The sequence below is a fragment of the Panthera uncia genome (assembly GCF_023721935.1).
Source record: "Panthera uncia isolate 11264 chromosome C1 unlocalized genomic scaffold, Puncia_PCG_1.0 HiC_scaffold_3, whole genome shotgun sequence".
NCBI lineage: Eukaryota > Metazoa > Chordata > Mammalia > Carnivora > Felidae > Panthera > Panthera uncia.
The window spans coordinates 26,682,503-26,707,548 of record NW_026057584.1 but is presented as its reverse complement, the minus strand read 5'-3'; the positions used below and the strand labels follow the sequence as shown (position 1 = coordinate 26,707,548).

The following is a 25,046-nucleotide window of genomic DNA, read 5'->3' as shown; positions in this document are numbered from 1 at the left end:
CAATCCAAGTGCTATGCAGCTCTTTTCCATGAAGTCCACACCATCATCTACAGCTTTTATATAGAGCAAGGGCAATGAGGTGAAGTGAACAGGTAGTTATCTAAAGTGGTACCATCTGTGCACCAGAAGGAAGCTCAGAACAAGCTTTCCTGCCTTCTGGTCAGGGCATACATTAACCTCCAAGGGACCTGGAACATGTAGCCCCAAGGAAAATTACTGCATGAACACAAACAAGATGGAAGGACAAAATCGGAGTGAGTATTCTCAGCACTCCTACATTCGTTGAGCATTCTATCTATTATTCAACATTTGCTCTGGCTCCTCCCTTTGTGAGACAGCGTTCTTTATCTGGCTGGTTGCTAGATGCCTGGCTAGTGGAAAGCAATGCCCATGGTTGCTATGACTTGGGTCCTGTGGGCTCCACGTGGTGCCTGCTGAGAGACAACCTCACCTCGGCTCGTGCTGGTGCTACACACACCTCTAAGTTTTAGTTGCATGTCCCAGATGGCTCCAGCTTAGGAAAGCCGCTGACTGGTGCAGTATGCTCGGTGACATCAGTCTGTGGCAATTCTATCCAGAAAGCTTTCCAGCCACACTTTATGCTACTTCTTGGTCCTGTCTACACCACGCAAAAACCAAAGGTAGGTTATTAAAGTCAAATGTCAGGGCTTTCCTCAGTTTAAGTATGTGACCTATCACGTGGCATCCAGGGTGATATTGAAAGGCCCTGAATTGAACCTTTGCTAGAGACCCAAAGACTGGAAGCAAAAGCCCCTTCAGGTGTCTGCCCATTCCCTTGGGTCACTGGGTAGGGGGGATACTTACCAGGACCATTGCTCTCCATTGTCTTTTAGCGCTGGGATAAGAAGATGGACATTCATTTCCGTTTTTGCCATACTCTCTTCTGTCAACTGAAAATAAACCTTATTGGCCCACATAGGTGCTCCCAGCTAGGTAACTGACTAGGTCAGTTAATAAAGAATAGGCCTGGCAACACTTTGGCTTTGCTGTATAATCCTATTGTACTTGAATATAAATTCTTGTTTTTGCATTTCTCTCTAAACCCTAATCTTTCCCCAAATCCCAAGCACATGGATGCCTTGAGTGGACTATAGAATAGGTCTTATACTTAGAACAGCAAAACAGTGAAGGGCAGAGTCATTTTTAAACCATTACCCTTATTATATATCTCTTTTCTCTAATGACTATTAAGGATGTGTATAGTGGGGATGTTGGGACCACTGACCCATCTCTTCCAGACTTTGTTAGAGACATTTCACTGCTTAATTTTGACCCATTGATCTTCACCCTGGGGTTTGAGCACATTTGGGAGCAGGGGATGTGAAAACTTTCAAAGGGATTTGGTGCCCAGATAGTTTTAAGGGAATAAATCTCCAAATCTTCAATTTACAAATATGCACTAACACTTCTTCAGTATGTCTGCCCTCTCAACCACTGTTCCTCTGCAGGCTCTCCCTGACCATCCCCAATACCACCAGACTGCATTGACAGATACATAAGAGAAAGAATCAAATGTGCTTCATGAGTTTTAGAGAAGCCTCATTTCTGATGGATCAAGGCACTTTAAACCCATAGGACTTCCTGTCTTTTTCCTGTCTTTGGTAGATTTCTACTAGAGATGAGGTTTGGCCCTCATTCGGGTGTTTAGCCTACAGAACCGTCAAAGCAATTTTAGGTTAGTGACACCATAGGCTGATTCTTTCAAAATAACTAGAAAGTTTTCTAAGATTAAGAAATTTTTCAAGAAACAATAGAAAAAGCCGCAGTGGGGAAAAAATTTTACATAATTTCTTTATGATTTTTTTGTGCACTGTTAAATAGGGTAGTTAAAACTTCTTTCATCAAATTTGTGGAAATACATATTCCAATATAGTCAATCCTCCCTTTATTTCAGTGTATAGAGTGTTTAACATATTCTACTCCTATTAACAACAAAAAAATTACTTTATGATGAAACATTTTAAGTGTAAATTTAAACATGTACCAAAGGACACAGAGCTTTTCAAGATTTTAGGTGACAAGAACAAAAAACTCTTAAGTTCACCATTTAGCCAAGCAGAGTGTTCATTGGTTCAGACTGTTAGATATAATCCAAGCTGCAAATACTGTTTGGGCAAACATCATGTAGAGATTAATTTGGGGTGGCCTCCGTACTTGAGCTACCGAGGGACTTGAAGCCTGGAAAAACAATCTTCTGCTTTCCTCTTGAGAAATCACCATCTTAGTGATACACAAAAATATATGGCAACCTGTTCTGGTTGGTTTTCCAGTTATACCCTCTCTTGCTCATGCCCGTTGAAAGTATTAGAGGACCTGTTGAGCAGAGAATATGAAGGCACAAAAGAACATTTAATTAAGGAAAGAAAAGCCAAGGAAATGAGAATGTTTGCTCAGGATTACTGTGGCTTTGTGACCTCTTCCTGTTCTCTTAGGTGGGATTAATCATGTATTTTGTGCGGACCCCCTGCGAGTGGGGGATGGATGCCATTTCAGCCACTCTGACTTTCCTGTGGGAGGTGGTGGGCTACGTGGAAGGCCTCTTCTTCAAGGATCTGAAGCAGACCATGAAGAAGGAGCAGTGTGAGGTAAAGCTCCTGGTGACTGCTTCCATGCCAGGTAATCTGCTACTGCTTTGGGTGATATAACTTTTTTTTTTTTTTAAGAGTATAAATAACCCTTTTAAAGACCAACTGTCTCTCTCATTCATGAGAAAATTTTCAGAGTCCTGACCCCGGTGTTGAGTGCATCAAAGAATTTTTGTTTAATACGATCTGAAGAAATACAATAGACCCTTTAAAAGTCTGCAATTGCCAGATGAAAGGGGAGACATCAGAACTAAGATCCACGTGAATCAGCCCTTGAAGGGCTGCCAAGGTTGAAGATTTATTTAAGTCTATCACAGAGGGCCAGTTGCACAGAAAGCCTTTTTGAATGAATGTTTGGCACTGCAAGGGGAATAATATTGTTTGCATGGCATGGACCCCAGATCTTTGTAAAGTGTATGAGAGGTGGCTTTATGAAAAATTGGAAAAGGGACAAGCAGGAAGAAGGAGAACAAAAGAACATGAAGTGTGATGTAAACTCTAGCTGCGGTTCCTTTTCGCTTCGGATAGCTGGTTTTTGTTCAAGATACGAATTCTGCCAAGTCTTTATCCTGGTGCAGTGACTAAGGAAATATGAGATGATACATGTATTAAAATTATGAGAAAGACAAAATTATATCGAGATAAGAACACAGGGTATGGCAGGCCATGAAAGTCATGTTGCTGCCATTTATTATTTGTTCAATTAACATTAGCTAGGAAAAAGTGCATCACCTTTTCAGGCTGTCTTTACTCATGTGTAAGATAAGGATGTGATTCATCATTCACAATCACGAGTAATCAATGAGTCTAGGTAGGTAAAACACGTGCTGTCGTAACTGATTCACAGCAAGCATTCCATAATGCTTGTTATCCAACAAAGTGATCAGTTTTTATTATAGCAAAGAAACTCATATTGTCATTCATATACTTAAAAACAGCTCATTAAAAATCAAGGTATTGGGGCGCCTGGATGGCTCAATAGGTAAAGCATGTAGCTCTTAATCTCAGTGGTCATGAGCTTGAGCCCCACGTCAGGTGTAGAGATTGCTTAAATAAATAAACTTATAAAATAAATAAATAAATGCCAACATTCATTAAGAAAATAAAAATAAAAGTCAGGGTATATCATAATGTTTGCAAAGACTTATAATGAATGAATGAAGTAGAATAAGTATTAACTCAGAGCCAAGTAGAATTGAGAAAATGTAAATTTAAACTACATTTTGGAAACTTGTCAGGGTTTTGCTCATATCTCTTGTTTATATTTTTTCAACCATTATTGCAAGATCATCTCATTTAAAATAAGGGATATATTGTCGCAATGCTTAAGGTTTGAATGCTAACTCTTCTACTAAATAAATGTGTCTTTGTTACTTATACATTCTTACTTGTAAGAATCTATTTTCTTTGTTTTCTTATTTGTAGAATGAAAATAATAATACCCATACCATAGGGTTGCTGTGAGATTTAAATATAATTTTGCATATAAAATACATGTAAAGTTATCAGGAATTCCATAAATGGTAGCTATTGTTATTTAATAAGTAAATATTGTTTAAATTTTTTTCATGCTTATTTATTTTGAGAGAGAGAGAGACAGAGCACAAGCAGGGTGGGGCAGAGAAAGAGGGAAAGAGCGAATCCCAAGCAGGCTGTGTGCTTCAAGGGCAGAGCCCCATGTGGGGCTCGATCCCACAAAACGTGAGATTATGACCTGAGCTGAAATCAAGAATTGGACACGTAACTGACTGAGCCACCCAGGTGCCCCTGATAAATAAATATATATATATTTTTTTTAATTTTTTTTAACGTTTATTTATTTTTGAGACAGAGAGAGACAGAGCATGAAAGGGGGAGGGTCAGAGAGAGGGAGACACAGAATCCGAAACAGGCTCCAGGCTCTGAGCTGTCAGCACAGAGCCCGACGCGGGGCTCGAACTCACGGACCGTGAGATCATGACCCGAGCCGAACTCGGCCGCTTAACCGACTGAGCCACCCAGGCGCCCCTAAATAAATATATTTAAAACATATATTTAACTATAAATAAAGGAGTGATATTTGTTCAGTGGATAATTTACCTTAAGCACTCACTAATAGTAACAATCATAACAAGAAAAACATCAGCCTATTGATAATATTTTAATATTTTATGCCTTAAATATAAACTTTCTTATAGCAGAGTTCAGTTTATTATTGTGTTTGCCTTCTATAGGTACCAAAACCTTGGTAGTTCATGGACAGAATGAGTGTGATATCCCAACCCAGTTACCAGTCCATGAGGACACTCAGTTTGAAGCCCTGCTAAAGGTAGGGATGGCTTTGGACAGAAATGAATTTTTTCTAATGTTTATTTATTTTTTTTATTTTTGAGAAAGAGACAGAGTGTGAGCAGGGGGGGGGGGGGGCGGGGCAGGCGGGGAAAGGCAGAGAGAGAGGGAGACACAGAATCCCAAGCAGGCTCCAGGCTCTGAGCTGTCAACACAGAGCCCAACATGGGGTTGGAACCCATGAACTGCGAGATCATGACCTGTCAAAGTTGGATGTTCAACCAACTGAGCCACCCAGGCACCCCGACAGAAGTGATTTTTTAATGCACAATGTCTACAACTATGGCTACTGACCACCCAGTTTAGAATTAAGTGGCATTTTTCTGTCTTCAAATGAATATATGCATTTATTTATCTCTTGTAGAATCTGTTCCACTATTGTGTACTTCCCCTATTTTCTTGCATAATTTTCCCCCACACTGACATTTTTGCTCTGCATTGAGGTGCAAATGCATGCAGGTTCTCTCTCAGCTAAAGCAGCAGCCCAAAGCTCTAGTGTGTCCTCCTAACTTCCCTTGGAATGCTGTCTCTTCCTGCTTAGAAGCTTCCTGGCATCACTTGGGGTAGTGCTGGAGGTGCCCTGGGTTTGCCAGCTCTCAGGCTGATGATCCTGCCAGAGACACTTTCTGTGGCATCTAGTTGCATGGATCCAGTCTGACTTGCACTGACAGAAATTAGTGGAGAAGCAGAAAACACATATCTTAGAATAAATCAGATGGGTCAAGAAAGTAGTTTAAATGATTATGGAGATTGTGCTCCTCCAAAAAAAGGCAATCCATGGTTACACATGCCTGTAAAGTTTTTAAGATAAGGTAATAAATAAACTACTACAGCCATTCCCAACTTACCTGGATTCCAAACTTTTGGTAATCTGATTTCCTGGAACACAGCTCCAGACCCAGACATAAGCAGAAAAGGCCTCTGAAAAATTCAGTTGTACCAAACCTGTATATCTTATTTCAGTACAAAGGGTCATTAAACCTCCTCAGGCCTCACCCAGACATCTCCAGAGAATTTCTAAGGCCTAATGGAGCAAACTTCAGCAACCACTCCATTTTCCAACTCACACTGAATGACAGAGTAGCATGAGGGCAGAGTAAGTCCAAAGCCTGATTCCACTAGAACCAACAGGTCCTACATCAAACAGGACCTCTCTGGGCTCGGATTCTTTTTCACCAGTACTGGCACGCTAGTGAAGTCATACAAGTTGTCTACATGGAAAGCATTGAACTTAGAATACACTATATAATAATTGCTCAATGAATTGTAGTTTCTATTATGTTTCATGGTGTCACTAAACATGCTTTCTTCCTGACATTGAGACCAGTAGACGCCAGTAGGCCTCCACAGTTCACTACTCCACCTGAATTTTTAATTGTATATCTTTTAGCACATGGAGAGCAGATGGTTTATATTACATGACTAGTCTTTATTGTATCATTCTTCGGAACTGTATATCCAAATCCAATGTGTATCCATATATATACATATAAAAAGTATATTAGATATAATAATCCTTGTAAGCCGTTACCTTGTTTTTAGGATATTTGTATCTTTCAGCTTACTACCTGGCACATAATATGTTCCGGGTTAACATTTATTTATATTTGTTGTTATTGTTCTAGGAGTGTCTGGAGTTTTTTAATATCCCAGAATCTCAGTCAACACATTATTTTCTCATGGATAAACGGTGGAATCTTATCCACTACAATAAGGTGAGACCATGCAGTAATGGCACTCATGTTTAGTTATGTCAGGAACTTGTCATGCCTGTCCTGAATGTCCCTCTCACTCAGGGAGGTATCATTTAGAGGTTAGGAAAATGGTCACTTAGGTGACACCACCTTATTGTCAGCATAGCTTTGGACTAGTCATGGTACCTTGTTACCTTTCATTTTCCTTGTCTGTAAAATGAAGATGATGATGATATTATCTACTATAGGTTGCAATAATTAAAGGATATAAGGCAAGTAGAGCACTATGTTACTCATTACTATCACCTCTTGATGAAAAATTAAGTTGCCCATATAATAACTATGGTCTATTTGGAATGCTAATGTCATTGTTGTTCCTGTTTCTATTATGTTAAGCATGACCGTGATAACCTGACCTAATGACCAAAAGGGCTCCTCAAGAAGATCATTGACATCACTTTACAGTGACCATCCTCCAGAATGTCATTTATTAAATTGCCTTTAGCTCCTCTGCTCCTGATGCAGCACCCTTGTGTTTGGAAAGGGTGCTAAGCCTAAATGGTTTGACACGTTCCTGAGGAGGGGGGTTTATCTTCCCTGGGATTTTATAGAATTGGGAAGCATAAAGTGATTAAACCATTATCAAATACATAGCTTTCTTTGACCTTTGGGTAAAGAGGAAATGACAGTAAAGTTTTAATCATTTGAACTCTGTTTTCTCTTTGTGTAATCCTGCCACAGACCTATGTTCGGGATATTTATCCTTTTCGGAGGTCAGTATCTCCACAGCTGAATCTTGTACATATGCATCCAGAGAAAGGACAGGAGCTCATTCAGAAACAGGTGCCTGACCATCTCTGTTTTATTATATGGTTTTGTCAAGTCATTGGGATAGATGATCAGTAAATGTGTTTGTTGCCAACCCTGAGATTCTGTGATTCTGATGCAATCCTCTCTAGAGAGAGTTGATAGATAGGCCCTTGATCAATAATTCCCCAAAATACTGTGTTAGTTTTCACAAATGGGATTATAATGGAGAGGTATTAAGGAACACTCAGTTGGATTAATACTATAACAAATTGTTGGGTATAAACATTACAAATCTTCTTCTTTTATTTTTATTAAGGTTTATTTATTTTTGAGAGAGAGACAGAACACGAGCAGAGGAGGGGCAGAGAGAGAGGGAGACACAGAATCTGAGGCAGGCTCCAGGGTCTGAGCTGTCAGCATAGAGCCCAATGTGGAGCTCGAACTCACGAACCCCAAGATAATGACCCAAGCCACAGACAGTCAGATGCTTAACCGGCTGAGCCACCCAGGTGCCCTACCACTAGAAATCTAATTTATTTACCTACTAGTTTCCAAGTTTTCTTTTCACAGTTTAGTAAAACAGGATTGGAAGCACACATAATGTAGCTATTAGAAGTTTGCCCAAGATGTTTACACTAGCTGGGAAAAAAAATAAAATAAAAGGGACAAATGTATTATGCTTGAGAAAGCAGTGAACTAAGGTATACAGATTTGGACACAGTCATAGCTCTGCCACTGACCAGTCATCTGACCTTAGGCATGTTACTAACTTCCCTTAAAACAGGAGGAATGTAATCAAGCAGTTGTACTTATCTTTAAGATTGAAGACCAGAATAAGGAAATTCACTAGTTTGCATGCAAAATATTGCTACAGTCCACAATTCTAATAATGATACAATTTTAATACAGTCTATATGTTACATTCACTTATTTGTAATAAAATGTCTAAACCAGAATTTCAGGATAATTTATCATTTCAGGTTTTTTGCACATATCAAGATCAATTTGGCATCACACTGTTCACAAATACCTTCATGAAATGAATGAGAATGGTACAGAGTTAGACCAATTAGATAATTAAAAATACAGTTAGCATTGGGGCATCTGGCTGGCTTACTGGAGCATGCAACTCTTGATCTCGGGGGTTGTGAGTTCAAGCCCCACATCACGTGTAGAGATTACTTAAAAATAAAAAATAAATAAAAAATAACAAAATACACATACACACACACACATATATGAGTTAGTATTAACTACCTGAATTGTGAATGTGTTACGAAATGTGAGGTGTTGGGTAAAACTGCAAGATCTTTTTTTTTATTTTAATATGAAATTTACTATCAAATTGGTTTCCATACAACCCCGTGCTCATCCCAAAAGGTGCCTTCCTCAATACCCATCACCCACCCTCCCCTCTCTCCCACCTCCCATCAACCTTCAGTTTGTTCTCAGTTTTTAAGAGTCTCTTATGCTTTGGCTCTCTCCCCCTCTAACCTCTTTTTTTTTCCCTCCCCTCCCCCATGGGTTTCTGTTACGTTTCTCAGGATCCACATAAGAGTGAAACCATATGGTATCTGTCTTTCTCTGTATGGCTTATTTCACTTAACATCACACTCTCCAGTTCCATCCATGTTGCTACAAAGGGCCATATTTCATTCTTTCTCATTGCCACGTAGTATTCCATTGTGTATATAAACCACAATTTCTTTATCCCTTCATCAGTTGATGGACATTTAGGCTCTTTCCATAATTTGGCTATTGTTGAGAGTGCTGCTATAAACATTGGGGTAAAAGTGCCCCTATACATCAGCACTCCTGTATCCCTTGGGTAAATTCCTAGGAGTGCTATTGATGGGTCATAGGGTAGGTCTATTTTTAAATTTTTGAGGAACCTCCACACTGTTTTCCAGAGCAGCTGGACCAGTTTGCATTCCCACCAAAGGTGCAAGAGGGTTCCCTTTTCTCCACATCCTCTCCAGCATCTATAGTCTCCTGATTTGTTCATTTTAGCCACTCTGACTGGCATGAGGTGGTATCTCAGGGTGGTTTTGATTTGTATTTCCCTGATGAGGAGCAACATTGAGCATCTTTTCATGTGCCTGTTGGCCATCCGGATGTCTTCTTTAGAGAAGTGTCTATTCATGTTTTCTGCCCATTTCTTCACTGGGTTATTTGTTTTTCGAGTGTGGAGTTTGGTGAGCTCTTTATAGATTTTGGATACTAGCCCTTTGTCCGATATGTCATTTGCAAATATCTTTTCCCATTCTGTTGGTTGTCTTTTAGTTTTGTTGATTGTTTCCTTTGCAGTGCAGAAGCTTTTTATCTTGATGAGGTCCCAAGTTCATTTTTGCTTTTAATTCCCTTGCCTTTGGGGATGTGTCAAGTAAGTGCTGCGGCTGAGGTCAGAGAGGTTTTTTCCTGCTTTCTCCTCTAGGGTTTTAATGGTTTCCTGTCTCACATTCAGGTCCTTTATGCATTTTGAGTTTATTTTTGTGAATGGTGTAAGAAAGTGGTCTAGTTTCATCCTTCTGCATGTTGCTGCCCAGTTCTCCCAGCACCATTTGTTAAAGAGACAGACTGTCTTTTTTCCATTGGATGTTCTTTCCTGCTTTGTCAAAGATTAGTTGGCCATACTTTTGTGGGTCTAGTTCTGGAGTTTCTATTCTATTCCATTGGTCTATGTGTCTGTTTTTGTGCCAATACCATGCTGTCTTGATGGTTACAGCTTTGTAGTAGAAGCTAAAGTCTGGGATTGTGATGCTTCTGCTTTGGTCTTCTTCAAAATTACTTTGGCTATTTGGGGCCATTTGTGGTTCCATACAAATTTTACGATTGCTTGTTCTAGTTTCTAGAAGAATGCTGGTGCAATTTTGATTGGGATTGCATTGAATGTGTAGATAGCTTTGGGTAGTATTGACACTTTGACAATATTTATTCTTCCAATCCATGAGCACAGAATGTTTTTCCATTTCTTTATATCTTCTTCAATACCTTCATAAGCTTTCTATAGTTGTCAGCATACAGATCTTTTACATCTTTGGTTAGGTTTATTCCTAGGTATTTTATGCTTCTTGGTGCAATTGTGAATGGAATCAGTTTCTTTGACTTTCTGTTGCTTCATTATTAGAAGCATTCTTATTCTTATTCTTATAAGAATGCAACTGATTTCTGTACATTGATTTTGTATGCTGTGACTTTGCTGAATTCGTGTATCAGTTCTAGCAGACTTTTGGTGGAGTCTATCAGATTTTCCACGTATAATATTATGTCATCTGCAAAAAGTGAAAGCTTAACTTCATCTTTGCCAATTTTGATGCCTTTGATTTCCTTTTGTTGTCTGATTGCTGATGCTAGAACTTCCAACACTATGTTAAACAACAGCGGTGAGAGTGGACATCCCTGTCGTGTTCCTGATCTCAGGGAGAAAGCTCTCAGTTTTTCCCCATTGAGGATGATATTAGCTGTGGGCTTTTCATAAATGGCTTTTATGATGTTTAAGTATGTTCCTTCTATCCTGACTTTCTCGAGGGTTTTTATTAAGAAAGGATGCTGAATTTTGCCAAATGCTTTTTCTGCATCAATTGACAGGATCATATGGTTCTTATCTTTTCTTTTATTAATGTGACGTATCACGTTGATTGATTTGTGAATGTTGAAGCAGCCCTGCAGCCCAGGAATGAATCCCACTTGATCATGGTGAATAATTCTTTTTATATGCTGTTGAATTCGATTTGCTAGTATCTTGTTGAACATTTTTACATCCATATTCATCAGGGATATTGGCCTGTAGTTCTCTTTTTTTGCTGGGTCTCTGTCTGGTTTAGGAATCAAAGTAATGCTGGCTTCATAGAATGAGTCTGGAAGTTTTCCTTCCCTTTCTATTTTTTGGAACAGCTTGAGAAGGATAGGTATTATCTCTGCTTTAAATGTCTGGTAGAATTCCCCAGGGAAGCCATCTGGTCCTGGACTCTTATTTGTTGGGAGATTTTTGAGAACTGATTCAATTTCTTCACTGGTTATGGGTTTGTTCAAGTTTCCTATTTCTTCCTGTTGGAGTTTTGGAAGTGTGTGGGTGCTTAGGAATTTGTCCATTTCTTCCAGGTTGTCCAGTTTGTTGGCATATAATTTGTCATAGTATTCCCTGATAATTGCTTGTATTTCTGAGGGATTGGTTGTAATAATTCCATTTTCATTCATGATTTTATCTATTTGGGTCATCTCCCTTTTCTTTTTGAGAAGCCTGGCTAGAGGTTTATCAATTTTGTTTATGTTTTCAAAAAACCAACTCTTGGTTTCATTGATCTGCTCTACAGTTTTTTTAGATTCTATATTGTTTATTTCTGCTCTGATCGTTATTATTTCTCGTCTTCTGCAGGGTTTGGGGTGTCTTTGCTGTTCTGCTTCTATTTCCTTTGGGTGTGCTGTTAGATTTTGTATTTGGGATTTTTCTTGTTTCTTGAGATAGGCCTGGATTGCAATGTATTTTCCTCTCAGGACTGCCTTTGCTGCATCCCAAAGCGTTTGGATTGGTGTATTTTCATTTTCATTTGTTTCCATATATTTCTTAATTTCTTCTCTAATTGCCTGGTTGACCCATTCATTCTTTAGTAGGGGGTTCTTTAACCTCCATACTTTTGGAGGTTTTCCAGACTTTTTCCTGTGGTTGATTTCAAGCTTCATAGCATTGTGGTCCGAAAGTATGCATGGTATGATCTCAATTCTTGTATACTTATGAAGGGCTGTTTTGTGACCCAATATGTGATCTATCTTGGAGAATGTTCCATGTGCACTCGAGAAGAAAGTATATTCTGTTGCTTTGGGATGCAGAGTTCTAACTATATCTGTCAAGTCCATCTGATCCAATGTATCATTCAGGGCCCTTGTTTCTTTATTGATCCTGTGTCTAGATGATCTATCCATTGTTGTAAGTGGAGTATTAAAGTCCCCTGAAATTGCCTTATTCTTATCAATAAGGTTGCTTATGTTTGTGATTGTTTTATAACAATTATTTATAATTAATTATTGGGGGCTTCCGTATTCAGCACATAGACATTTATAATTGTTAGCTCTTCCTGATGGATAGACCCTGTAGTTATTATATAATGCCCTTCTTCATTTCTTGTTACAGCCTTTAATTTAAAGTCTAGTTTGTCTGACATATGTATGGCTACTCCAGGTTTCTTTTGACTTCTAGTAGCATGATAGTTCTCCATCCCCTCACTCTTAATCTGAAGGTGTCCTCAGGTCTAAAATGAGTCTCTTGTAGACAGCAAATAGATGCGTCTTGTTTTTTTATCCATTCTGATACCCTGTGTCTTTTGGTTGGAGCATTTAGTCCATTTACATTCAGTGTTATTATAGAAAGATATGGGTTTAGAGTCATTGTGATGTCTGTATGTTTTATGCTTGTAGTGATGTCTCTGGTACTTTGTCTCACAGGATCCCCCTTAGGATCTCTTGTAGGGCAGGTTTAGTGGTGATGAATTCCTTCAGTTTTTGTTTGTTTCAGAAGACCTTGATCTCTCCTTCTATTCTAAATGACAGACTTGCTGGATAAAGGATTCTCGGCTGCATATTTTTTCTGTTCCTCACATTGAAGATTTCCTGCCATTCCTTTCTGGCCTGCCAAGTTTCAGTAGAGAGATCCGTCACTGGTCTTATCATTCTCCCTTTATATGTTAGAGCATGTTTATACCTAGCTGCTTTCAGAATTTTCTCTATCCTTGTATTTTGCCAGCTTCACTATGATATGTCGTGCAGAAGATCGATTCAAGTTACATCAGGAGGGAGTTCTCTGTACCTCTTGGATTTCAATGCCTTTTTCCTTCCCCAGATCAGGGAAGTTCTCAGCTATGATTTCTTCAAGTACACCTTCAGCACCTTTCCTCTCTCTTCCTCCTCTGGAATACCAATTATGCGTATATTTTTGCGTTTAATTGTGTCACTTAGTTCTCTAATTCTCCCCTCATATTCCTGGATTTTTTTATCTCTCTTTTTCTCAGCTTCCTCTTTTTCCATAATTTTATCTTCTAAATCACCTATTCTCTGCTCTGCCTCTTTAATCTGAGCTGTGGTCGCCTCCATTTTATTTTGCACCTCATTTATAGCATTTTTTAGCTCCTCATGACTGTTCCTTAGTCCCTTGATCTCTGTAGCAAGAGATTCTCTGCTGCCCTCTATACTTTTTTCAAGCCCAGAGATTAATTTTATGACTATTATTTTAAATTCATTTTCTGTTACATTGCTTAAATCATTTTTGTTTAGTTCATTACCTGTCGCTACTTCCTGGAGTTTCTTTTGAGGAGAATTCTTCCATTTCGTCATTTTGGATAGTCCCTGGAGTGGCGCAGAACTGCAGGGCTCTTCCTCTGTGCTGTCTGTAGTAACTTGCATTGGTGGGGGGGGCCACAGTCAGACCTAATGTCTGCCCCCAGCCCACTGCTGGGGCCACAGTCAGACTGGTGTGTACCTTATCTTCCCCTCTCCCAGAGGCAGGACTCACTGTTGAGTGGTGTGGCCCCTGTCTGAGCCACTTGCACACCGCCAGGCTTGTGGTGCTGCTTCGATGGGATCTGGCGTATTAGCCAGGGTGGATCCACAAGGTGCACAGGGGCGGGAGGGGCAGACTCAGCTGGGTTTGCCTTCAGTGGTCCACTTCGGGAGGGGCCCTGTGGCACCGGGAGGGAGGCACACCCGTTGGAGGGATGGATCCACAGAAGCACAGCATTGGGTGTTTGCATGGTGCAAGCAAGTTCCGTGATGGGAACTGGTCCCTTTGGGATTTTGGCTGGGGGATGGAAGAGAGAGATGGCACTGGCCAGTGCCTTTGTTCCCCGCCGAGCTGAGCTCTGTCTTCCGGGGCTCAGCACCTCTCCCTCCCGTTGTCCTCTAGCCCTCCCACTCTCGGAGCAGAGCTGTTGACTTATAACATTCCAGATGTTAAGTCCCGCTGGCTATCAGAACACACTCCGCCTGGCCCCTCCGCTTTTGCAAGCCAGACTTGGGGGCTCTGCCTTGTAGGGTGGGCTGGCTGCCCCTCCGCTACCCCGGCTCCCTCCCGCCAGTCCGTGTAGCATGCAGTGCCTCTCCACCCTTCCTACCCTCTTCCGTGGGCCTCTCATCTACGCTTGGCTCTGGACAGTCCGTTCTGCTAGTCTTCTGGCAGTTTTCTGGGTTATTTAGGCAGGTGTGAGTGGAATCTAAGTGGTCAGCAGGATGCACTGAGCCCAGCGTCCTCCTACGCTGCCATCTTCCTTCTGAAAAAATGCAAGCTTATTTTTTTCTCTGCTGGGACTGTTAGAGCTCTATCCTCAGTCATCCTGTTCTTGATTTTATTCCAGGGACAAATGCAAGATCATAGTGGGCTGTCTGACACTGGCCTGTTGAGCTCCCCCGAGCTTGCCGCTTTCTCGCAGACTCTGGAGGCCATAAGTCCCTCCTGGAGTCTAGCTTTGTAGCTGCTCTGTCAGGCGCTTTCAGACAGCAGGCACTTCCTTTCCTGGGCTGGGTCTGGGGTCAGACTGGGTGCACCTCCGAAACCGAGGGAGTGTGAGGTCAGATGGCAGCTCTAAAACTGCAAGATCTTAAGTATATATCATTTCTAGAATGACTTTCTCCAAATTATCCCAGCCCTTGATTTTAGCCGCAAAAGAATTAAAACCATAATCAATAATAGCACGTTGCTAGCATATCCCTCTTTATGTCTAAGAACATGTTTTTAAAAATAGCACAAAATGAGGTTCTTGTTCTACGTACACTCTAAGTTGGAATCTTAAGATTTCTTCCTGAGTTCTGCAGGGACAGAGTGATATGCAGGCTTATGATTCTGGCATGGGAATTTCCTTAGCAGCCTCCGACTGCTTATGGACCACACTCTCTGCTCACCGATCATCAATAGATAAGGAACAAAGAGAAGGATCCAAGAGAATTATGTCCATGCCATCTAGTCCCATCAGCTTTGTCCCAAGATAGGTTTCTCCTGGATCCCATTTCTGTCTTTTTTTTAAGAGAAAAACCCAGAACTGACAAGAAACAGCTTAAGGCATCAGTGGAAATGGTAGAGGCACTTGGAACTGACTGGCTCCTGTTGTAAAAGATCTTCCATATTATGCCATCCAAACAAATGGGCTCTATTTAATATCGAACTATTCCTGACAATGCTTGCATTGTGCTCCCCCAGCCTGCAAACCCCGTAAGAAACACTTCCTTCTGTGGAGCAGACGGAGACAGGAAGTGAGAGTCAATCAAGCATTGTTTGCTCTTTCTATGTGGTAAAGAAAAAAAAAAAAAACATCTCTCTCAATTCACCACTGCCCTTAATTTTTTATCAGCCCCATTTGCTATTAAATATTTTATTTCAATTTCTTCACTCCTTTTAATTTCAGAGTTGCTAATTCTACTTTTCCTCTACTCCTGCTTTTGTTTGCTGCCAGGTGTTCACTCGGAAGCTAGAGGAAGTCGGGCGGGTTTTGTTTCTCATATCCCTGACCCAGAAGATCCCCACGGCCCACAAGCAGTCTCACGTCTCCATGCTCCAGGAAGACCTCCTCCGACTACCCTCATTCCCCCGAAGTGCTATTGACGCTGAATTTTCACTCTTCAGTGATCCACAAGGTATCAGGAGGAAAGCATTTCCTCCCTCGGGCTTCCCAAGCCCTGGATTTGTCCTCAGCTGGAAAGCCTCTTAACCAGCAGACAGTTTTATAAGCCGTTGTTTCTCAGCCTTGAGTGCATCGGGATCACCTGGAGGACTTCACAAAACACAGGTTGCTGGGCTCCACCCTCCCACGCTTCTGATTCGGTAGTTCTGGAATGGAGCCCGGGAACTTGAATTTTAACAAGTTCCCAGGTGATGTTGATGCTGTTATTCCAGGGACCAAACTTTGAGACCCGTCCTCTAAGCTAATCATAAGCAGTTGAAGGAAATAGTATGGTATTGTTAAGGAAGTACTTGACTAAGTGAAGAATGGGTGTTTATAGGCCGTTCAGAAAGGGGCAAAACTAATTACAGAAATCAGGACAGTGGCTGCTTCTGGGATGGGGATGGGGGCGCTGGATTTTCTGGAAAGGGGCCTGAGGGAACTTTCTGAGGTGATGAAAATGGTCTATGTATTGACTGGTATGTTGGTCACATGTGTGTGTGTTTTTTCCAAAACTCATTAAGCTCTACAGTTGAGATCTGTGCATGTTTTACTCTATCTAAATTACACCTGAATTGAGAGGGAGCCCGAGACAGACAAAAAGAAACTTGTTTTGAAACCTTACTATGTTACTCCTTTGAGACACTTCAGTTAGCATCCCAGTGTTCAGTGTCTTCACCCAGAAGCTCCAGAACAAATAGTAGAAAGAGCTCCAGTCTGTCCAGGAGTTAAAAGATCTAGACGCAGTCCCAACCCTGCGATTTTCTCTCTGAAACAACCTATTTTTTTTTCCTCAAAGCCACTGCTTATTCAGTAGCAACACGCTGCAAATGCCAGCCCTGTCTTGCCTACAGAGTTGAATCAAAGAGGTGATGATGGAAGTCCTTTGAGAACTAGGGAGTGTGATACCAGCGCCAGCCATGTGTGCTGGGAAGCATTTCAGCAGTGCATCTTATCTTCACGTCCCGGAGCTGGAGCAAATGGGAAACAGCAGCGTCCTCCGGTTTGATTGCCCTCCCACGCTGACAAGATTGGTGTGGGGCTAATTCTGTCTCTGCTGTTTCATGTTCTCACAGCTGGGAAGGAGCTGTTTGGCCTCGACACTCTTCAGAAAAGCTTGTGGATCCAGCTCCTGGAGGAGATGTTCCTGGGCATGCCGAGCGAGTTTCCCTGGGGAGATGAAATCATGCTCTTCCTCAATGTTTTCAATGGGGCTCTGATCCTCCACCCAGAAGACAGTGCCCTGCTCAGGCAGTACGCTGCCACCGTCATCAACAGCGCTGTGCACTTCAATCACCTTTTCTCTCTCAGTGGCTACCAGTGGATTCTGCCCACCATGCTGCAGGTGCCATGGCTCTACTCTTCTAACACATAATTAACCACCCAGATAGCAGGTCAACAAGATCTGTGCTAAACCTTTTTAATGATAGAATTATCTTCTTTTGTGGCAGCAGAAGGCACCAAATGAAATCTCCCCAGAAATTTCCAAAAGGTCACAATATCCTAAGATATCCATTCTATCCTCAGATCTCCCAGACCTGGGATTTGCTTTCCCATTTCTTCTAGCCACTCTGTGAGTGCTTCTCAAAGTGTGGTCTCTAGACCAGCAGCAACAACATCACCTGGGAATGTGTTAGACGAATTCTTGGGTCCCACCCTCTATTTAATCAGAAACGGTGGAGTCAGGACCCATTAACCTGGGTTTTTACAAGACCTCCAGGTGGTTCTAATGCCCTAGAAATTTGGGAATCACCGCTCTTTTTATTCAAATGTACAGCAAGTATTCAGCTGATGTTTCTCCTGAGAGATTCTCTGATCTCTATCTGAATAGAGATTTCTGTTGCTATTAAACTTACTATGCTGAGATTGGAGGAGGTGAATTCAGCAGAAATTGTTTCCATGTACTCCTGTCTAATGTGTATCTGGCTAGGTTTAGGAGTACTGGATGAAGTTCAAACAAACCCTAGGGGCTCACCCTAATTCTCTACTATGGAAATTTCAATAAAAATTATAAAAGTAATACATGCTTGTGCAAAGTAGAATTTGTTCAACCTATAGGGGCAAGAAGTTTTCTTTAGTATCAGGCCTCTCCTATTTTTAAATAGTTGGAATTTTCTCTATTTCTAAAACTTTTCTTACTGATTACCAAAAGCAAATGCTCATTATAACATTCAGAAAATAAAGTTTAAAGAAGAAAATAAAGATCACTTATAATCCTCCTTCCTAGATAACCATTGTTTATACTTCTTGAAAATCTTGGCACTCTATCCTACTTTTTTTTTAAAAAAAGAAAACATATGGATCATACCATATATTCAAGTTTGTTACCTACTTTTCTCACATAACACTAAAAATATCATGGACATTTTTTCACATAGCTACATTTTGTGCTATAGCATCTTTCTAAATAATTGCATAATATTCTGTTACATGCATATACTATAATGTATTTAATCTATCCCAATTTATGAATAATTTAAGCAGTTTCCAATTTTCCACTATTATATGCAAATTTGCAGCAGGAATTCTTGTATATCCATCTTTGTGCGTTTTCCCAGTTCCTTTCTTGAAATAAATTCCTGGTCACAAACTCTCTGGGAAAAAGTGTATTCATGTGTATTACCAAATTTCTCTGAAGAGAGATTATACTGTTTTACTCCCATCAACCAGTTTATTAAATTTAGCCATTTTCCTCCACGCATTCCGTGGCTATGAGTTTTAAAAGTCAACACAACTCTGATATGCTGTTAAGGCATTTTCTGAATATATGCCATTTTTCCCACAGGTATACTCTGACTATGAGAGCAATCCCCAGCTGCGTCAAGCCATCGAATTTGCCTGCCACCAGTTCTACATTCTACACCGGAAGCCATTTGTGCTCCAGCTGTTTGCTAGTGTGGCCCCTCTCCTGGAGTTTCCGGTAAGTGGCTCTCTGGAAATAAATGCAGACCAAATGAAAAAAAGCAAAGGCTCTTTATTCAGAATTTGCTACAGCAATGGAGTTAGCCACTGTGACTTGTGTCTTGGCAAAGACTCAAAAGCAGACAGAGGAGTAAGAGATTTTATGGTGGAGAAAAGGGAAGACTTCAGATATGCCCTGACTGGAGGCCATGGGTGTGGGGGAGCTGTAAGCAGGCTAACTAGAAGGCAGGGGGTGGGGGCCACATCCTATGCAATTGGTTAGGGGTACATATTTGGCTTTCTCTGACTGGTCTAGTTGGAAGAAGGGACAAGGATTAGGGAAGCTGTCAATTTTAATCAAGTCCTGGCCTTTTGGGGAGCCAATGGTTAAAGGGGTTATTGTTTGGTTTCCACTAGAGCTAGTAGGCTGACTTCCTAGTAACCTGACTTGTAGCAGGCTAGCTTCCCTGGCTAGTTACTGTGGACAGTGGGTTGGTTTCCTGAGTAGGTTACTACAGGTTCTTGATCAGTGTTCTATTTTTAAATATGGGCTACTCATTTATATTGTCCATTTGTATAATCAGTGTCTCAGCTCTCTTTCTTCAACCAATGTGATAGGAATATCACATATTATTTCTCTTCATTTTTCTTCAACACTCGTCTCAGCCTGTAAGATATAAATAGACCAACTCTCCAGTTTTATACTTAATTAATAAAAAGATAGAAAATAGAATGTGGCAAAAGGAAGAGTTCCTGATTCTCATTCCTATCACTGTCTAGTACTTACCCTGCTTTATTTTTCTTTTTCTTCAGAACACTTATGCTGTATTGCATATCATACATGTATTTGTTTCACTACTACATTTCTCTACCATACCCCAAAATAGAATTTAAGCTCCGCTAAAGCAAGACCTTCACCTGTTTTTCTGTTTGCTTTTGGTTTGTTTTAGTTGTTTTGCTTGTATGTCTTTTTTGGTTTGGTTTTGTTATAACCTTGGTATACAGAATTGTGCATGGCACATAGTAATAATTTAATAGGGATTTGTTGTTTTAATGGATGAATCAAAACCATTTTAAATAGATTTGAGATGGCTGATATCTCCATTTTGGAATTATATTATCAAACAAGACCTGTAAAATGCCCAGAGTTGTGAAAATTAGCATCTGTTTCCCCAAACGTATTTGAAGTGTTCAACTAATATGTTATGGAAAGTTCCTTTGGGAATGCAGAGTCCTTCCAACACAGACCAGAGGAAACATTTACATGAGTGATTCTGGAAGTTTACATACTGCTCTATTTTTAGGAGTTTCCACAAATATCTCTTTTGTACCAGATTAACATTTAATAGAGTCCTTGAAAGTCAGGGATTCTACTCCAAAATCATATGGTAGCATTTTTGGATGCAGGATTGTGTGAGCTAAATACCAGATCAATGTAATTACTATCAGTGATAATGTTATTGAAATTTGAATTCCTGATCACACCATGTTAGTGCTGAGGTGGGAATCAAGAAATTAAAATTGCCTTTCTTTATTCAGGATGTGGCCAATAATGGGCCCAGCAAAGGTGTGTCAGCTCAGTGCCTGTTCGACCTGCTGCAGTCCCTGGAGGGCGAGACCACTGACATATTAGACATCTTAGAGCTGGTCAAAGCTGAGAAGCCTCTTAAGTCGTTAGGTAAAAACAGAATTTACCCTGATCTTCTTTGTCTCTTTGTAATTTTTTTTAATAATTCCATATTGAATATTTTAACCTAAATCAAAACAGCAAAAATAAATGGAAAAGTGGTATAAATTGAATGAGTACATTTCCTTTCTCCTTTTTTTCCTAAATTTCTTGAAAATCCTAAAGAGTAAGGAATTCTCTACCATGAAAATTGTATTAAACTGATACCTCATACTGCCCTTCTGTAGTTCTGCTGTTTCCAGGAAATTAGGTTTTCCAGGCAATTCTAGGTGAGCAACTCTCTAAAATGGTCTTTATTATCAAGGAATGTATAGAACTAGAGGTAAATCAAAGAGAAAGTCTCCTGTCTTACCTTACACATCTACATGCCCTTGATAGCTTCTAATAGGTAAGATTGTTTTTTTAAAAAACTGCCCCCCAAAAGGCACTTTTATTTATCATCTGATTATTCAAAAGTAGGAAACAGAGTTTTCAGTCCTTTTAGATGAAGAAATTAATAATGTTCACGGTTTAGGATTAAAGTCTGGCGAAGAAATGGTTACAAAATATAACTGGAATGTTGAGAGTGGGAATCTCTTCTTTATCCCTGGCAAAATGCACTTTGATTTTGTGCCTTAACCTTCTGTCCCCTCAGATTTCTGCTATGGAAATGAAGACCTGACCTTCTCTATAAGTGAGGCCATTAAGCTGTGTGTTACTGTGGTGGCATATGCTCCTGAGTCATTCCGAAGGTAATTGCAGCCCTTTGTTCTGTGCCTTGGGATAAGTAAACATGGCAAAGGAAATAAAATTGAATGAATACGAAAGTTATGCTTGTTCATATCATCCTCTAATATTCTGTAATGTATGTTTTCAAAAACTAAATTTAGGAAACTTGTCATTGCACAGGCTTTGGAAAATATAGTAAATCCTCATTAATTTAAAATTGCCTAAAATTTGGAATTTGTGCAGCAGCTAAAATGTTTAGTCTCATTTAGAAAATTTTGCCCCGATACGTGATATATGTTAATAGCAAACAGAATTCCAGAGCAGACATTTAAACTATTAAAGAAGATGCTTTTCAAGGAGCGGTAAGAACTCCTGTCATACAACGAACAAGAATATAAATCTTGCCTGTCATTTTGCCAAGTGTAAGGAATCCAAAGGATTCACATGGAAAATGTCATCCCAATTCCTGGATGTTGGCTCTGGTCTTGTTTATGTACTAATATGTGAAATGAAAGCCAGTCCCATCTTGCTATTAAAATAGGTGTTTTAAAGACAGAGACAGGAATTCAAATGAATCATGGATAGCCCCGTTATGTAGTATAGATATTTAAAAATAATAGAGTTACATTCCTTTAAATATTCCTTGATGCTGGCTTAATCAAACCTCTGGCCCTCCTCCCCAGTGATATTGATATTAGGTAATCTGTCCCTCAACTTCTCAAGCTACTTTGATCTTTTCTTGTAATACCTAACTCATAAACAAAGTCCCATGTTATTTGCTATCATATTTTGGGTATAAGGATTAAGCTTGACACAGGACCACCCTAAAAACTCACAGTATGGAGGAAAGAAGTCCTACTATGTTGGCAACTCTTCGAGAAAGAAGGAAAGAACTGGGTTGATTTTGACAGTGTATCTTTATCAATTTACCCCTTAGATTGGTTTATCCCTGTGCCCTAGAACAGGATGAGTAAAGGGGCAAAAAGGAAACAGGATTCATACTAATTGAACTCTTTCTACATGAAGAATGAATAAGAAACATCCCCCTCCTAAGATTCCCAGCTTTTTTTGTGTTAATCAATGCGGATTAAACATTATGCCTGTGGTCAACTAGAAGTGTGGCTGTAGCCCTCACTCACTCCCAGTTTCCTTGGGCTTCTCCTATAATATCACAGCTCCATGAAAGCCTTGAGAAAGGATTGAAACCCTACATTAACTCCAAGTCCACTGTATTCCTGGGTGTAAAAATACCCCCTATTTCTATTTTCCATTCCAAGTGTGTCTGAGTACTTTGTTAACAGGGTGTATCAGAGGCTCTGCAGTGAGATGAAGTGATAACATCAAGACACTGCAATAATAAAATGCATAAATATTCTCTAATATTAAAAGGCCACGGGCGCCTGGGTGGCTCAATCGGTTGAACATCTTATGCTCACTATCCTATACCACAAATCATCTTTGCCTATTTCTGAACCCTATTCCAATGAAATATGATAAGTACTTTTTAATGCCCGACTTTTGTTATTCACTACTGTTTCATGAGATTTACCGATATAATTGTGTATAACCATAGTTTGTTCTTCATTCGTTGGTAATATTTCATTTAGTGTCTACGCCACAATTGATTTCTTATTGACCGACATTTGTGTGATATCTAATTTGAAGCTATTACAAATAGTGCTGCAGTGAACATTTTTGCGTGTGTCTTTGTGAGCACACATATCTGTATTTCTGTAGGTAGAAATGCTATGCTAGGTCATAGAATATGTGTATGTTTTGCTTTAGGAGATACTACCAGTTTTCCAAAGTGGTTGTATCAATTTCCATTCCCACCAGTGGTGTATAAACGTTCTAGTACTCTCGTGCCTCATTAGCACTTGATACTCAGTCTTCATTTTAGCCATTTTGTTGGGTTGTAGTGAGATCTCATTGTGGTTTTAATTTCTATTTCCTTCTTGCAAACTGAAAGGTTTGGAAGTTTTCCAGATGTTTATTGGAATTTGGATATCTACTTTTGCAAAGTACCTCTTGAAGTCTTCTACCCATTTTTAAATGAGATTATCAGTATTTTTTAATTTGATATGTAGAATTTGTCTAAAGAGTCTGATGTGAGTACTTTTTAGCTTATATGGACTGATGTGCTGGTAAACATTTAACAACCAGTTCCCTGGGGGAAGAGAGTCCCTGACACATAGCATTGCTAGTTTGCCAACATGTAGCAATTGCTGAGTACAAGATGGCAGCATGACATTGACCTTGGGGTTGGAAACAGAAGCATATGTAGGCTTCCTTGACCTGGTACATGCCTACTCCAGCATACCACTGGTTATGTGTATTTCAAATCACATCTCTTACTCTTTGACTTATAGTTTTACTTACCTAACATCATCTTTCAATGAACAGAGCTCTTCATTTTAATGTTGTCCAACGTACCACTCTTTTCCTTATTGCTTAGGGCTTTCTGTATCCTCTGAAGAAATCTTGGCTAACTCAAGATTATGAATATGTCCCTTTATATTATCTGCCAGATGCCTTATTTGTTTTATCTTCATATTCAGATTGATAATCCATCTGAAATTAATGTAGGGTATGGTGTAAAGTAAGGGTCAAGATTTCTTTTTTCCATATAAATACTAATAGACAATAGATCAAGCTCCATTTATGGAAAAGACTAGCATTTCCATTGCATTGCAATGTCATCCTTGTTATAAATCAAGTATTTGTGGATTTGTTTCAGACGCATTATTCTGGTCCATATGTCTATTTGTCTTTCCTGTGTTGTGGGGCCATGGAGCACAATGGCCAACAAAAAAAAAAATTTTTTTTGTTTTATTCCAAGAAAGAATTCTTGAGACATTGTATGGTGCAAATTAGTGGGTTTATTTAAGTAGCACAGGGCCAGGACCTGTGGGCAGAAAGCTGTGCTTTTTGCTGTATGCAGGTGGTTGTTATAGGCTTAGTGCTCAGGGGGGAAGGGACATGCAGGGAGTATTAGATCATAAATGTCTTCTTCGAACTTCTCATAAAACTACTTTTGCAAGATTTCTCTGGTGCTTACCATTTAGTTCAACACTAACTGTTGATGAAGCACACAGGCAGTCATGAAACCCTTTAAGACTGTAGCGACCACCGTGTATTTGATCCTTAACGGAACTATGCAGGCTATAGGTCAGCCTTCCGGACTAAAGGTGAACATTTTTTGCTTCCATCCCTCATCACTCGTACCAATATTACACCGTCTTAGCTATTACAGCTTTATAATAAGTTTGATTGGTGTTTGTTCTTACTTTTACCTTCAATGTTTCTATGTACTTAATGTTTAACATGGGTTTCTTATTAGCGAAATACATTTGAGATTTTTTATTATTCACTCTAGTAAGCAGCTATTTTCAGACCTGCATCACAGTGGCTATTTCCACAGACTCTTTCTCGAAAACTGCTTAAACTTTAAGAAGCCAGCCTCCCAGGGAAGGGCTTTATCTTGGGTAAAATTTGTTTCAGGTAAAAAAATCACTCTCAGCAAATCCCTGGGTGGAAGCTTTATTGATCATTGTGATGCCTGTTTCTCTAAATAGGGTGCATAGCTCCACCAATTATTCTATTGTTCTTTCAATGAGTTGTTTAATGCTATTTTTCCCCTCCCCACTAGGTCATATTCTCCCTAAAGGCAAGC

At 39.9% G+C, this 25,046-nt stretch overlaps 1 protein-coding gene across 3 annotated transcripts in view; it reads left to right on the top strand.

The window, feature by feature from the left end:
• The window catches only part of UNC80 (unc-80 homolog, NALCN channel complex subunit), a 224,490-nt gene that overhangs the window by 151,571 nt on the left and 47,873 nt on the right, over positions 1-25,046 (top strand). For all 3 annotated transcript variants that reach the window (XM_049615007.1, XM_049615005.1, XM_049615006.1), the window contains 9 exons: positions 2,454-2,637; positions 4,820-4,914; positions 6,560-6,649; positions 7,370-7,471; positions 15,871-16,051; positions 17,154-17,422; positions 18,863-18,997; positions 20,518-20,656; positions 21,300-21,396. In XM_049615007.1, coding sequence (XP_049470964.1) covers positions 2,454-2,637; positions 4,820-4,914; positions 6,560-6,649; positions 7,370-7,471; positions 15,871-16,051; positions 17,154-17,422; positions 18,863-18,997; positions 20,518-20,656; positions 21,300-21,396 — 1,292 coding nt within the window. The remainder of the gene's footprint in view (positions 1-2,453; positions 2,638-4,819; positions 4,915-6,559; positions 6,650-7,369; positions 7,472-15,870; positions 16,052-17,153; positions 17,423-18,862; positions 18,998-20,517; positions 20,657-21,299; positions 21,397-25,046) is intronic.